Raw genomic sequence first — 15,849 nt, 5'->3', positions numbered from 1 at the left:
TTTTTTTGGTTTTTCGAGACAGGGTTTCTCTGTGGCTTTGGAGCCTGTCCTGGCACTAGCTCTGTAGACCAGGCTGGCCTCGAACTCACAGAGATCCGCCTGCCTCTGCCTCCCGAGTGCTGGGATTAAAGGCGTGCGCCACCATCGCCCGGCTAGCAGGAATATTCTTAAGTAATATAGAAAAGTTCTTTGAAGCATTACCTCCATATAACTCATTGGTCTTTTCCCCTCGTTGCCCTGTAAGATGGAGGCGGTGATGTGTTGTTGTCGTTAGCACATCTGAGAACCGTACTCCACTTCCATCAGTAACAGCAGACTCACAGGCTATACCTGTGCCTACAGTCCCACTCTCATGAGGCCAAGACAGGGTCCAGGCCAGGGTGGGCTACATAGTGGGATCTTGTCTGAGAAATGACACAAGCCATCACTCAGGTGAAAAACAAGCACACCTGTAATCCCAGCCCTAAGGAGTCCACAAGAGGAGCGTGGATTCAAAGCCAGCCTGGGCTACGTGAGATCCTGTCTCAGTAAATACAAAAGGATCTCTGTGAGTTCAAGCCTAGCTAGAACTGTTACACAGATTAAATCCTATCTTGAAAAAACCTAAACAAACAAGCAAACAAACAAATAAAATGAGAAAGCTCAAGGCACCAGCATGTGAGTTTGAAAACAAAAACCTCCTAATGGTTGTGGTGTTTCCACTTTCCCCCATTGGGACTCCTGGCTGTCAGCCATTATTCACCAAGCTTTAGCAGTCTCTCTGGCTCTCCCCATGAAGGAACTGACCTATTGAGTGAAGTGACTGCCTGCCTCACCTGACAGCTGCTGATCAGTGAGGTGACTACTTGTGGCAAGCAACCAGATGCCCAAATCTCAGCTGACACAGCTCCAGGGCTGGGGAGGAGCTGGGGGGAAGACGTTGAGAAGTGATTCGCCTGCCCCATCAGTGGTGTGACCTGAGCATACCGTGTAAGGCCATTCTCAGCGCTCTTAGTGCTGCCAGTGAAGTTTGAGGGCTTTCGGCAGGAGTACTGACAGGCGTTCCAGGTTAGTGTGATTATATACACCCTGTCTCAGAAAAACCTGCTGTCCCAGCACTGGGAGAGAGCAGAAGGAACAGGAGTTTGAGGCCAGCCTTGCTTATATGGCGGGTTCAGGAACAACCAGTGCCATAAGTGATCCTATCTCAAAAAAGCTAAAAATGATACCCCTCCCAAGAAAATAGGAAGTTGAGGTCTTATTAAATGAAATTAGCCATTCACCCTTCCTAGGGTTTGACAGATTTCTTCCTGTGATGACTTCTGACTAGACCAGAGTTTGGGCACTTGATGGATTGTTACAGCCAATACAACTCTCTGCCCCCTCCCACTTTTGAGATAGGCTCTCACATAGCTTAGGCTCCTCAGACTGGATATGTTGTATAGCTGAGACTGATATGGAATTCCTGATCTCTCCCTCTACATACCTTCCAACTGACTGTATTATAGGCCTGTGACCATGTCACCTGGCTCTTTTCTTTTTTCAAAAACATGGTTTCTCTCTGTAGCCCAGGAACTTGAGTCTTCAGCTGCTTCAGCTTTTGTAGTGCTGGGATTACAAGGATGTTACCACCATGCCATACAAGACCAGTGGTGAATGCTGTGTTCAGTGTGCAGGTAGATGTGCGTATAGAGGCCAGAGACAAGTTTGGGTGTCTTCCGTCACTGTTTGCTTTAATGCCTTGGGACAGGAAGCTCACACATTTTTGGCTAGGTTGACTGGCCAAAACTCTTAGGATCCAGTTTCTGAGTTATAGCTACAAGCTGTTATGCCTATTTTGTTCTTAGTGTTTTTCTTTTTTTTCTAACAGCCTATATTTTTACAAGATACTAGTTATGGACTAGAAATGGCATTTAACATAAATGTCAAAACATTCCGAAAAGAACTTACTGGTCACATTTATTTGATAACAAAATGCTTCAAGATTTAACAAAATATAATTTAGTGTTGATGTCTGGCTTTTATGAGGGTGCATATGCTTTAAGCTTGCAGAGTAAACACTCTTGCCCACTGAGCCATCTCCCACACCCTAACATTGGCTTTTTAATTACCATTAGAATTGAACAGTGAAGTTTATGTTAGGGTCTCATAGCCAAGGCAACAGGATGAAAATGGCAGGCCTGTATTTAGGACTTGCTGTGCTTTTTTTTTTTTTTTTTTTTTTTCTTTTTGGTTTTTCGAGACAGGGTTTCTCTGTAGCTTTGGTACCTGTCCCGAACTAGCTCCCCTGTAGAAGACCAGGCTGGCCTCAAACTCCCAGAGATCTGCCTGCCTCTGCCTCCTGAGTGCTGGGATTAAAGGTATGCGCCACCACCGCCCAGCTCTTGCTGTGCTTTTTGTGTAAACTGTAGATTGAAATTAAGTCTGAGATCCAAGTCTGAATTTCCATTAGTTTGTTTTTATTTATTTTGGGGATGTAATCTCTTTTGGCTGGAGACTGGGCTCAAATTCATGCAGCTGAGGGTGATCTTACTCTGATTCTCCTGCCTGTGCCTCCTGGGTGCTGGCTGGGATTATAAACTGCATCACTGTATAACGTTTCCGGAGTGCTGGGGGCGGGGTAATCCACGGGCTTTTGCATGTTAGACAAGTGTTTGAGTTACATCCTCATACCCCTTATTTTAGTTTTCCATTTTTTAAGATTATTTTATGTGTCTGGATGTATGACTGCATGTATGACTGTGTACCATCTGTGCTTGGTGCCTGTGGAAGCAGAAGAGGTCATTAGGTTTCTTAGAATTAGAGTTATAGATGGTTGTGAGCCGCAGTGTGGCTGCTGGAAACTGCGGGTCCTCTGGAAGAGCAGCTAGTGCTCCTGCTGCCAAGCCATCTCTGCATACTTGGCCTGGCTCTGTCACAGATACGCACCATCCCATGCGCAGCTTTCCTTTCCAGATCAAGTATTCTGTGTTCGTTGTAATTAAAGGTCTAACACGAATTTTTCCTTGATCATTTTGGATAGTTTGTTAGTCATTGTTTAGAGTCAGTAAGAGTGTGTGTACAGTGCACGTAGATGATATCTGAAAATGCCAGGAGTGGTGGCACACACCTCCAAACCAGAACTCGGGAGACAGAGACAGTTGATCTGAGCTCAAGGCCAGCCAGAGCAACATGAAGGGACTTTGCCTGAAAAAAATAAAAATTATATTTGTGTGTTTATCTATGTATGTATGTGTGCATACTCACAGTTATAGAAGTGAGCAGGATACCAGGAATAGTGGTAGTGGGTTTCAGTTCAAGTCCGTTAAGTCTGAGAGCCTGAGAATTGCCAGTGTCAGTCAGTCATGTGTGCAGAGGCAGAGGTCTGGTGTCTGTGTTTGGAGAAAAGTATTTCTAGCTGGGAGAAACAAGAGGCTGATATACCTTTCCTGGTTTTGCTCTATGAGGCTCCCTGCTGATGGGGTTCATACCCATGTTGAGGAGCCACTGAGTCCACTCAGGCTCCCATTCTAATCTCTTCTGGAAACATCTTTACTTGAGGTGTTTTCAATACTCTCTCAAGTTGGGCTGAAGAAATGGCTCAGATATTAAGAGCACTGCTGTTCTTCCAAAGGATCCAGGTTCAATTCCCAGCACCCACATGGCAGCTCACAACCATCTGTAACTCCAATTCCAGGGGATCTGACACCATCACACAGATAAACATGCAGGCAGAGCCCCAGTGCACACTAAATGAGTAAATAAATCCTAAAGAAATACTCTCAAGCCGGCGGTGGTGGCGCACGCCTTTAATCCCAGCACTTGGGAGGCAGAGGCAGGTGGATCTCTGTGAGTTCGAGACCAGCCTGGTCTACAAGAGCTAGTTCCAGGACAGGCTCCAAAACCACAGAGAAACCCTGTCTTGAACAACCAAAAAAAAAAAAAAATACTCTCAAGTTCACACTTAAAAACAGATCTCACACATAGTTTTCAGGGTGACTTACTACCTTCAAAATTCCTCTAATTTATTTAATTTTCCTTTTTCTTGTAATTCTTAATTTTATGTGAATGGGTGTTTTTGCATGTGTGCCTGAGCAGCACTTGAATGCCTGGTACCTGCAGGGGCTAGAAGTAGGCACTGGATTCCCCAGAACTGGAGTTTAGGATGGTAGGTGGATACTTTATTTATTCCTCTTTTCAGGGGGCAAGACAGAACATGATTAAAGTGTGCATCAGTTGTGATTAGCATCTTTTACAGTCACTACATGCAACACCCTGCTTGCTCTTGTGAAGGCTGCCCTGCCTGAGGCTGTCCGCGCGGGTGGAGAGAGCACTGCAGCAGCAGTACCCGGCCACCTTCCTGTTGTAACAACCCCCGCGTGTGAGACAGAAGCAGGCTTCTGCCAGGGCTATCTATGGCCTGATAAAAGTTTATGTCAGACTGTCCTTAAGGTGAAAGTCACTGCAGCTTCTTGGTTTAAAAAGGGAAGGGTATTCATAAGGATTTTGTCTTAATCTCTTTGCAGAACTCATCCTGCATTGTTCTTGCTGTCCGGCATGCCAGTGCTTCTGCCACGGTAAGATCTGTCAAGAATGCAGAATCATTGTAGCAGTCTGACTTCAGGACAGACTGTTTGGCAACTACTTGCCTTATTATCTTAAGTCTATTGGAATTAAGCAATAATTGTTATGATTATTATTATTACTATTGTTTTAAAAAATATTTTTAAAAATTTTATGTTTATTGGTGTTGTGCCTACCTACATGTAGGTCAGATCTCCTGGAACTGGAGTTACAGATGGTTGTGAGCTGCCATGTGGGTGCTGGGAATTGAACCCAGGTCCTCTGGAAAAGCTCTTAACTGCTGAGCCATCCCTCCAGCCTCTTATTCAGTGGTGTAGTGCTGTGGAAACAGCAAATGTTTTCCCTTTAGTTTCTGTACTGCTGAGCATTAAACCCAGAGCCTCACACATGGTATCAAGTACTTTACCACGAAAACATGCTCATAACCCCTAAATGAAATAAAATGTACTGTTTGTTTTAAATTCTAATACAGGATCTTATATCCCTTTTATCAAATTCCTGAAACAGGGTGGCCTCACTCATCTTTCTGCCTTGGCCTCTTGAGTGGCTGACTCTTTCAGTTTGTCAAGACAGGGTTTCTCTGTGGGGCAGTCCTGACTGTCCTGAAACTCTAGACCAGGCTGGCCTTGAACTCACAGAGATCCACCTGCCTCTGCTTCCCGAGTGCTGGGATTAAAGGTGTGCGCCACCATTGCCCGGCTGGCTATGACTTTTTAATTATTAATTAAGCGAACATCACTGTCCATATCCAGGACATTTTCCTTTCTGCAAAATAAAGCTCCCATTCACTCCTCCCCGTGCAGTCTTCATATATGTTCTTTACAGTAGGAAGCTCTCTGTTTTACGACCTCTTAACCCTTCTATTTCTCCTTCTAGAATTTGAAAGATGTATTGAGCAATCTGATACCTAAGGAGCAGGCCAGAATTAAAGCCTTCAGACAGCAACATGGGAAGACAGTGGTTGGCCAAATCACCGTGGATATGGTAAGGGCAGTGGTGTCTTAGATGACGTATGCCACAAAGGTACCATTTCCTTTACTGGTATACAATGAAATGTTAGGTTTTATGGTATTCCTTAGAGAATAGTTGTTTTTTTTTTTTTCCTGCAGATTTATAATTAAGCCTAACCTTGTTCACCTATGAACAAAGATAGATGCAGTTTATAGTTCTGTTCCCAGCTTCGGCTAGGGCCAGACTGTCTTCTGATTGTTGTCACGGCCATCCAGTTAGACTGCAGGCCCAGTGAATCCTCTGGAGTAGCCTTAGGATAACTTCCTAAGCTCTTCAGTCAGTGCTCCTTTCCCTTTGCCCATAACAGATCTAATTCCATTAGCTCATCATTGGGAACATGGAGGGGATTAAGGATGGTCATGAGGAAAAATAAAATACAGATAAGAAAAGGAAGCAAAGGCAGGTACATTAAAGAAACAGTAGTGACCTGGTGCAAATGCTCGTTGCCTGAGCTAGCAGCCTTTGACAGAACACTGGTTCAGTTCTAGAAATCCAGCCCCCAGAACCTCCCTCCCAAATACAGTCTTGTGGGTGAGAGAGTAAAGGTCTTTTGAGCGCAGGAACTCCAGCCACTGCAGGAGGGTCTGTGATGCTTGCTCACCCTTCTCTCCTCAGATGTATGGCGGCATGAGAGGCATGAAGGGACTCGTGTATGAGACATCGGTTCTCGATCCTGATGAGGTAAGCTGCCATCATCCATCAGTGATTGTCCATACTAGGACAGCTGGAAACAATTTCCTCTCGTGCACCTCAGTACAGAATAAGAGAACAAAGGCAGGATAAATATGTGAAGAATAGGATTTTGTTTTTGTTTGAAGTTAGAGCCTGGGCAGGTCTGGAACTTGTGGTTATACACCAGACTGGCTTTGAACTCATGGCAGGTACTTTTTGTTGTTGTTGTTGTTGTTGAAAAAAACAAAACACATTTATGGGCTAGAGAGGTGACTTAGCAATTAAGAAGACATACTGCACCCACACACAAACTCATGCACTCACGTGCACACACAATTGAAAGTAACAGAAAGAGCCACATCTTTAGTCCCAGCACTCAGTAGGCAGAGGCTGTTAGATCTCTGATTTCAAGGCCACCCTTGGTCTTCGAGGTGAGTGCCAGGACTACATAGACATGCTCTGCCTCAAAAAACAACGATTATTTAATATAGTTTTTCCTTTTTTGGTTTGTTTGTTTTTTTTTTTTGTTTTGTTTTGTTTTGTTTTGAGACAGGGCTTCTCTGTGTAGCACTGGCTGTCCTGGAACTCTCTACATAGAACAGAGTAGCCTTGAACTCGGGGATTTGTCTCTTCTGCCTCCCGAGTGCTGGAATTAAAGGAGTGCGACACCATGCCTGCTTTTTGTTTGTTTGTTTAATAAGTAAATAAATAAATTATATACACACACACATGCATACATACATAAACTTTTAAGTAAATACTCGTTCTTGTATGTGTTCATGTACAAGTGCCCAGGTACAAGTCCCACATTTCACACTGTACGTGTGGAGGTCAGAGGACAGCTTGAGAGTTGGTTCTCTTGCATCACTGTGTGAGTCCCGGGGATCACACTCAGGTGCTCAAGCTTAGTAGAGTGTGTTTACCACTGAAATGACTGATGATTAGGACTAGTTTGTTCTGTGACTGACAGATTAATAAATTGGGTCACAATTGTCACTTTCTTCCTCAAGGGCATACGTTTCCGAGGACATAGTATCCCTGAGTGCCAGAAACTACTGCCTAAGGCTAAGGGTGGGGAAGAACCCCTACCTGAGGGCCTATTTTGGCTGCTGGTAACTGGACAGATGCCAACAGAGGAACAGGTATGATCAGCATTGACCCTTCTGATTCCCCTTCCTTGCTTTTCTCTAGTTTTCAGCATTTAATCTTCATCTGCCCATAGCTGGGGTTTTATAGAGTGCTTCGAGAAGGAGTGAGCAGGGTCTGACTGGGTCTGAGAGGATGGTACCCTGTTGGGTCATCTTTACTCAGGCGTTTCTGAGCGAATCTCTTTTTTCACAGGTATCTTGGCTCTCACAAGAATGGGCCAAAAGGGCAGCTCTGCCTTCTCATGTGGTCACCATGCTGGACAACTTTCCTACTAACCTGCACCCCATGTCTCAGCTCAGTGCAGCCATCACAGCCCTCAACAGTGAAAGTAACTTTGCCCGTGCCTACGCAGAGGGAATCAACCGAACCAAGTACTGGGAGGTAGGAAATTTGAGCTGTGTGGTTGGACTGTAATGGGGTTCAGAGTACCTGAATGTGAAGAACACTTCTGGCTTAGTTGAGGAATCCACTTCACAAACTGAGGCAATCCCTAACACTGAAACAAAAATTTACTATAAGACTTGTTAAAATTATTAAGAAAATAGAGAATTGGTTTTTTGCCTATTAATTTATTTTTTGTTTGTGCACTCATAGTGTGTAAAGATCAGAAGACAGCTTAGGAATTTGTTTTCTCCTCATACAGAGTTTGTACCATGGATCAGTTTGTCAGGTGCCGCTGTCCACTGAACCAGCCCCAAATAAGGACAATTTTTATGATGCATTAGGATTTGGATGAGTGATAGCTAATCACACTATAGCCTAGGAGGACTGATAGATAATCACACTGTAGCCTAGGAGGACTGATAGATAATCACACTGTAGCCTAGGAGGACTGATAGATAATCACACTGTAGTCTAGGAGGACTGATAGATAATCACACTGTAGCCTAGGAGGACTGATAGATAATCACACTGTAGTCTAGGAGAACTGATGCCAGTCACTCTGGGCTAGACCACCTAAGATACTGCAGGAGAGACAAAGACTAACTTCCTGTTTGTAGAATCCTAAAATAAAAAGTGATGTGTGTGTGTGTGTGTGCGCGCGCGCGCGCGCACTCAAGTGCACCAAAGGTAAGCACTTTTCCACTTTACATTCACTTTATTTTTTGAGACAGGGTCTTTCACTGAAACTGAAGCCCCTTGAATTGGCTAGTCTGACTGGGCAATTAACTTGAGAGATCCAACAGTTTCTGCCTTCCCAACATCTTGGTTATAGATACTGTTGCTTTGCCTGGGTTTTTACAAGGGTGCTGGAGTTTCAAACTCAAATGCTCGTGTTTGAGTGCTTGAGTAGTACGCCCTTTACTGACTAAGCTATCTTGTGGCATAGGGAAAGTAACCCCCACCTTCCTTATGTGCACCACTTTTGTAAATGGTGGTGGTGGTGGTTGAAAGGATCTTGCTATGTAGGTAGCACTTACTACTACTGTCTTTGAACTCGCTGTATAATCCACACTGTTCTTGAACCTGTGAACCTTCAGCCTTCTGAATACTGGGATTATAGGCACTCGCCATCGTACCATTTTATGAGATGCTGAGGACTGAGTGCTGTTTGCATACTAGACAAACAGTTTCCAAGGTTTATTTATGTGTATATGTCTGAGCCATTGTGAGTTTATTTTCACCATATGTGCTTAGCCCATGGAGACCAGATGTTGGGTCCCCTGAGACTGGAGGAATCGGGGGTGCTTATGTGTTGAAGCTTGCATGTGAAGGGCAGAGGACAACTTTCAGGACATGGTTCTCTCCTACCATGTGGCGCCCAGGAGTTGAACTCAGGTCTTTTACACCTGCTGTTCAAATAATTGTTATAGCTGTCCTAGAATTCACTCTATAGACTAGGCTGGTCTCGAACTCACAGAGATCCACCTGCCTCTAATTCCTAAGTGCTGGGATTAAAGGCATGTGCCATCACAGCCTGGCAATTATGCCTGGGTTTGTTCACATACAAGACTCTTCAAGGGAAAAAAAAGAGTGTGCCACCACTGCCTGCCCTTTTTTTGCAAACCCTCCCATCTTTGCTCTCTTTCAGATTTATAACGTCTATTTTTATTAATTGTTGGTGCATGTGTGTGTGTGTGCGTGTGTATAAATAGGTAAATATGACCTGCTTGGTCTGTATAATGTTACTTGTGTATGTATTTTCAATAACCAGTTAGTGTACTCTTCTTGGTATATTTTTCAAGATTTATTTTTGATGTGTACAGATTGTTTTGTCTGCAAGTCTGTCTGTGCACCACCTGCATGCAGTGTCTGTGGAAGCCAGAAGAGGGCAGTGGATCCTCTGAACCAAGTTAGAGATCATTGTTAGCTACTATGTTGGGTGCCAGGATCCTCTACAAGAGCAAGTGTTCTTAACTGCAGAACCGTCTCTCCACCCATGTTTGGATGTACTTTTAGGCTAATGCTAGGCATCGAGTCCAGGCCACCTACATGCTGCACAAGTTTTCTATCAAAGTATACGTGTTTCAAAACCTTGTATAATAGATCTAGCATAATATGTATCTAAAGCCTTGAAGCTCTTGCTATTCAATAATTGGTCAACACTGTTTTGACTCCTAACATATGTAATAAATTTTCAATGCAATCTAAATTATAAGAGTAAACATTCGAATAAAGAAATAAAGAATGAACTTTAGAAAACGGGCCAGTGAGATGGCTCAACAGGTGAGAGCACGTGTACAATCCCAGGAATCTGACCTCAGTTCCCAGGACCCACATAAAGGTGGAGGGAGAAAGGGGCTTCAGAGTCATCCTCTGATCTCACCATGTGCTATTGAAGGTGTAAAGTTCTGCTACCCTCAGCACATCGCAGTGTGGCATATCAGGTTCACGGTTTATTTTGATACTTAACTGAGGAACCTCAGCTCGTGTATGCGTGCTCTTACGTTGAGGAGGGTGGAAACAATGGAGAATTGTGGGTTATTAGAAACCTAGGATGCAGTAATTTACTCAGTACATGGTTGTTGTTATTCTGTACCCTGAAATATACTTAATATATAACCACCCAGCATACAGCGGTCAGCTCAGACACTGTCTGTGAAGGACAAACAATATTGCAGCCTAATGCTTTGTAGGTAATTCCTCTTTTCTCCCACCTTTTCTTTAATCAGTTGATTTATGAAGATTGTATGGACCTGATTGCGAAGCTACCCTGTGTTGCAGCAAAGATCTACCGGAATCTTTACCGGGAAGGCAGCAGCATTGGGGCCATTGACTCTAAGCTGGACTGGTCCCACAATTTTACCAATATGTTAGGCTATACTGATGCACAGTTCACCGAGCTTATGCGTTTGTACCTCACCATCCACAGGTAAGTTAGATTTAATAATTATACCCCTTAAATGCCTGGATTGAGCTGGGTGCACACCTTTAATCTCAGCACCCAGGAGGAAGAAGCAGGCGGATCTCTGCGAGTTTGAGGCCAGCCTGGTCTACAAAGCAAGTTCCAGGACAGCCAGGGCTACACACAGAAAAACCCTGTCTGGGAGGATAGGGGGTGGGGAGGCAACCCTGGATTGATGGGAAACTCTTTGATTTGGTTTGAGGTTTTGTTTGTTTGCTTGCTTGCTTGGTTTTTTTTTTCTTCTTCTTCTTCTTTTTTTTTTTTTGGAGACACAGAATCTTTCTACATAGCCCTGGTCCTGGAACTCACTATATAGATCAGGCTGGCCTCAAACTCATAAAGATCCTCCAGAGCTGCCTCTGCCTCCCAAGTGCTAGGAATAAAGGCGTGTGCCACCGTGCCCAGCAATGAGGGTAGGGGTAGGACTACATTTTAAAGTTCCTTAATGTTATTATCTAGGAACAGATGACCTGTATAGCAAAGGGGTATAGGTAGAAACATCTTGTAAGGATTGAAACTTGGCAAAAAATAAGGAAGAAAAGCTGAAAGCTTTAAGGGAATTGCTTCTGATTTGAAAAAAACACACGAGTCCGTCAGCTTTCCAGGCGCTCCCTCTTCTGGTCACCATTATTAAAATGGGGGAGATAGCTGAGACTGTAGCTCAATGCATGCTTTGAGCTCTGTATTTGACCCTAACAGTGGAAGTGGGGGTGGAGAGAGGGAATAGGCACAGCTGACCGGCTAGGGTGTCAGGATCCCAGAAGGCCAGGATCTGACGAGAGAAAAGCAGTGTCTGTTGTAATCAGCCCTTCCCTTTCTCACTTTGGCTCTGCCTCATGTCCCCACAGTGACCATGAGGGTGGTAACGTAAGTGCCCACACAAGCCACCTGGTGGGCAGTGCCCTTTCAGACCCCTACCTGGCCTTTGCAGCAGCCATGAATGGGCTGGCAGGGCCGCTCCATGGACTAGCCAATCAGGTAAGACTAGCTTTTTTTTTCCCCCCGGTCTGTGTTTTTTACTCACATGATCTGTCCCCCATCTTGACACCCTTTCCTTGGCATGCGTATTGACATTCCTCTTCCCATCCTAAACTTCTCATAGGAAGTGCTTGTCTGGCTAACACAGCTACAGAAGGAAGTTGGCAAAGACGTGTCAGATGAGAAGTTACGAGACTACATCTGGAATACACTCAACTCAGGACGGGTAAGCAACCAAGAAAGAGACTAAGACCCAAACACTGAAATTTGAAAGACAATTCCAGGCTATTGAGACCTTGTCTCAAGGGAAAAAAAATAAAAGAATAAAAGCAGCCCTTGCATTAGCTAGAAAACTGCCTTTTATTGTTTCCCCCATTTGTTTGCCTTGTGGATTTAGTTTTCTTTTTTATGATGCTTGGGCTTGAACCCAGCATCTCTGGCTAGCAAGGCGAGTGCTCTACCACCTGTTTTCCCAGCCGCTGCTTGCTTGCTTGCTTTCTTTTTGTTGTTTTTTTGGTTTGGTTTTTTCGAGACAGGGTTTCTCTGTAGCTTTGGAGCCTGTCCTGAAACTAGCTTTTGTAGACCAGGCTGGCCTCAAACTCACAGAGATCCGCCTGCCTCTGCCTCCCCGAGTGCTAGGATTTAGGGCATGTGCCACCGCCACCGGACTGCATTATCTTTTTATTTAGAGACAGGGTTTTCACTGAATCACCCAGGCTGACTTTGAATTTACAGTCCTGCTTGAACCATCAGGACCAAATGATCTGAATGGGGACAGTTCTACCTGAATACGCCAGCTCTGTGATTTCTCCCCCTTTGCAGGTTGTCCCAGGATATGGTCATGCAGTGCTAAGGAAGACTGACCCACGGTATTCCTGCCAGAGAGAGTTTGCTCTGAAACATCTGCCTAATGACCCTCTGTTTAAGCTGGTTGCTCAGCTGTACAAGATTGTGCCCAATATCCTCTTAGAGCAAGGGAAGGCCAAGAATCCTTGGCCCAATGTAGATGCTCACAGTGGGGTGCTGCTCCAGGTGAGTCCATTCTCCCCGCCTGCCTTCTCACTGTACCACTGTTTTGTTCTTTGCTCGGCACAAAACTCCCTAATCAGAATAAGGGCAAGGAACCCAAAGCCTCATGCAGGGCCCTTTTGGCTTGGAACTCTAGACCAGCTTGACCTGGAACTCAGATCCACGGCCTCTTCAAGTGCTTTGAATGAAGGCCTGGCACTTTTTCTAGTTAGTTGGTGGTAAATGTGTTTATGTGTCTATTTGTGTGCTGGCACATGTTTGTGCATATGGATGCCAGAGGTGATGTCGAGTGTTTTCCTCTGTTACTTTAAAAAAAAAAAAAATTATTTATTATGTATACAATATTCTGCCTGCATGTATTGCCTGCAGGCCAGAAGAGGGCACCAGACCTCATTACAGATGGTTGTGAGCCACCATGTGGTTGCTGGGAATTGAACTCAGGACCTTTGGAAGAGCAGGCTCTTAACCTCTGAGCCATCTCTCCAGCCCCCTCCTCTGTTACTTTTCATCTTACTTTTTGGAGCCTTTTTAATCTTACCTTCTGGAATCTCTTAGTGAAGCTCCAGGGTCGTCCTGCTCACAGGATTTCAGGTATATGCCATTACACCCTGCTTCTGTGTGCATGCTGGGAATCTGAACTCAGGTCCTAAGTCTCGAAAGGCAAACCGTCTACCAACCAAGATGTTTCCTTGGCCTCTGGCCTTAAGCTTTTGACCTCCTGCCTCAGCCTCTTAAGTAAAATAGATAGAATTTCAGGTCTACAGCACTGGGTTTCCCTAGAGCAGGGTCTCCTCTAGCCTCCCTCACAGAGCCCTTTGACACGTCCAGCTCTTGACTGAGCTGCAGCTGTATTACTTTTCCTAATGTTCTTTCAAATTATCTAAGGCTGAGTGGGCTAAGACTAAGACTATGGATGAAAGGGGGAATGGAGTCTCTACGGTTTTTGTTGCCATAGACTTGTGTGTGCCTGGCTTTTAATAAAGCTTTTTTCTCTTCTACCCTAACAGTACTATGGCATGAAGGAGATGAATTACTACACGGTCCTGTTTGGAGTGTCGAGAGCGCTGGGTGTGCTGGCACAGCTCATCTGGAGCAGAGCCCTAGGCTTCCCTCTAGAGAGGCCCAAGTCCATGAGCACGGACGGTCTGATGAAATTTGTGGACTCTAAGTCAGGATAAAACGGGAGATTGCGGGAAACTGACTATAAGAAAACGAGGAAGCTTAAAATAAAGTATAATTTTGTTTTGTTTCAGGGGCCTTTAAGACTTAAGATTAGCCTGTATCCAAGGCACTGAAAATACATTTGAAGTTAAAATATAAATTAAGACTTAAAAGATGAAAAGCAACCCCTTCTTCCCTCACCAGCTCACTTCCCTCCCTGGTATGAGTTGTCTATCAACTGTAGGATGACCAGGACTAATGCATGTGGTCAGGTTAGATCTGGCTACCCACCATCTCTAGAGCAAGAGTCTGGCTCCTCTTGTTTAGGTCAAAGCAGGTTACAGAAAAGCTACAGTCACTCTGTGAAGCTTTTGCTTCTACCCTATCAGTCAGTCAGCCCTCTGAGCCACTGAGGCCAGGGCCAGGCCCCGTTTGTTTCCATAGGAATCATGTTGGGTGTCAGCTGTGTCAAACCCTAAGGCCTTTTCCTGTGTGCGCAAGCACTTCCTAGAAGGATAAGGATCTCTTGGTTAGCTGGAAATGAAAATTGGTTATTTGGCAACTTTTGATGCTATCAGGTGGCCATAAATGGCATATTTATTTTACTGGTACCCAGCATTTGATTCTATTTCTCTCTTTAAATTATACCATTAAATTAAGGTCTGCAAGTGTTCTGTTTCCTCCCAGACTTCCTATACCTGCTGTGCCTCAGCTGAGGAGGCTCTGGGTCTCCCTGTCCTAGCCTCGGCTAGGGTTCTCTTAGCAGGTCTGTGATCTGTGGTCTTCCCAGTCATTTGGCTTTTCAGTACTTAATGTGAACTAGGCCTTTTACTTCCATGGAACATAAGCCACTCTCTTCTGACCTTGGTTTCTCCTGTTAATATGCTCTGGCACACAGAACAAGGGCTCAGGAATGACCAGCCTCTTCATGGGCTGGTCCCAGGGGTTCTAGCCTTTCTTTTTGAACAGAAAAATGACTTGCGATTGGACATAGTTCCCTTTGAATATCAGTTGGACCTAGGGCTGAGGGCATTCAAAACAGTGAGCCGCCTTCTCATCCCCTGCGTCGAGGACATGTCCCTTTATTTATCGAGGTCACTCTTGCTCTTCCCTTACGAGCTCACAGTATGGTGGTTATCTTAGCAGCCCCGTCTGCACAGGTTTCCAGTAACTCAGAAGCTATACTGCCTTTTCTTTGAGAAAGGGTTGAGATACACTCCTGTTGTGCTCCCTCCCTACCCCAGACTCCTGCCTGCGTTTGTGTGGAACCCAAACCCCAGCACCACACTGTTGAGATGGACACACTGTAAACCCCTGGGTAACTGTTAAGTCATGATGCAGACTTCAGGTTGTTCTGTATAAAATGAAAAATAATAAATGTTTTTATTAACAATGCTTGAGCTTGCTATTACATAGGCCTGAAAGAATCATTATGAAGTAAGAAATCTGGTAGGAAGGTCTGCACTAGTGGGTGAGAAGTGAGTCTGTGTATACCCCTTTTCTTCGGGCGAGTAGGACATGCAGAGGGAAGGCTGCTTTCCAAAGACGTTCAGTCTTTTTCCCAAGGTTGGGGAGTCCTTTACCTTTAACCCCCATCCCTCTCTGTTATAGAGACCTCACAAGTACTTGCCTGACTAATCCAGGAGCTGGTCTAGCCCAGTGGGTGAAAGGGACAAGACCTGTACCAAGGACAAATGGAGGACTACTAGCTCCAGACTTAGACACTAGAGGGTGCTTATAGTTAGTGCCTCTCCCTTACTACTTTCCCTAAGGAGGCCTCCCAAAATAAGGGGTGGTCCTGGGGGCATTAGATTATAGGGGCTCTAAGGCTGTCCTGCTACAGCTGGCCTTCTGGAAAAAAGTCTATAAATAGGCAAGAAGGTAGGTAGTAGGTCCTGGCATACAGGGCGTGCTACTATAGTTAGCAGGGACGCCGTGTCCAAGAGGCTGCCTTACACCTT

The 15,849-nt window shown here is 44.9% G+C and overlaps 1 protein-coding gene across 1 annotated transcript in view; it reads left to right on the top strand.

Annotated features, from left to right (window-relative positions):
* Positions 1-15,283, top strand: part of Cs (citrate synthase) — a 23,855-nt gene extending 8,572 nt beyond the window's left edge. Inside the window, exons 2-11 of the mRNA XM_050128086.1 lie at positions 4,485-4,535; positions 5,419-5,526; positions 6,169-6,234; positions 7,236-7,367; positions 7,567-7,755; positions 10,488-10,687; positions 11,569-11,698; positions 11,823-11,924; positions 12,521-12,730; positions 13,735-15,283. Of these exons, the coding sequence (XP_049984043.1) occupies positions 4,485-4,535; positions 5,419-5,526; positions 6,169-6,234; positions 7,236-7,367; positions 7,567-7,755; positions 10,488-10,687; positions 11,569-11,698; positions 11,823-11,924; positions 12,521-12,730; positions 13,735-13,905 (1,359 nt within the window). The 3' untranslated portion in view covers positions 13,906-15,283. The remainder of the gene's footprint in view (positions 1-4,484; positions 4,536-5,418; positions 5,527-6,168; positions 6,235-7,235; positions 7,368-7,566; positions 7,756-10,487; positions 10,688-11,568; positions 11,699-11,822; positions 11,925-12,520; positions 12,731-13,734) is intronic.
* The last annotated feature ends 566 nt before the right edge of the window (positions 15,284-15,849 follow it).

This window comes from Alexandromys fortis, unplaced genomic scaffold (genome assembly GCF_014885135.2).
Source record: "Alexandromys fortis isolate MF-2015 unplaced genomic scaffold, M_Fortis_MF-2015_v1.1 scaffold_263, whole genome shotgun sequence".
NCBI classification, from domain to species: Eukaryota; Metazoa; Chordata; class Mammalia; order Rodentia; family Cricetidae; genus Alexandromys; species Alexandromys fortis.
This window is presented reverse-complemented; position numbering and strand designations above follow the sequence as displayed.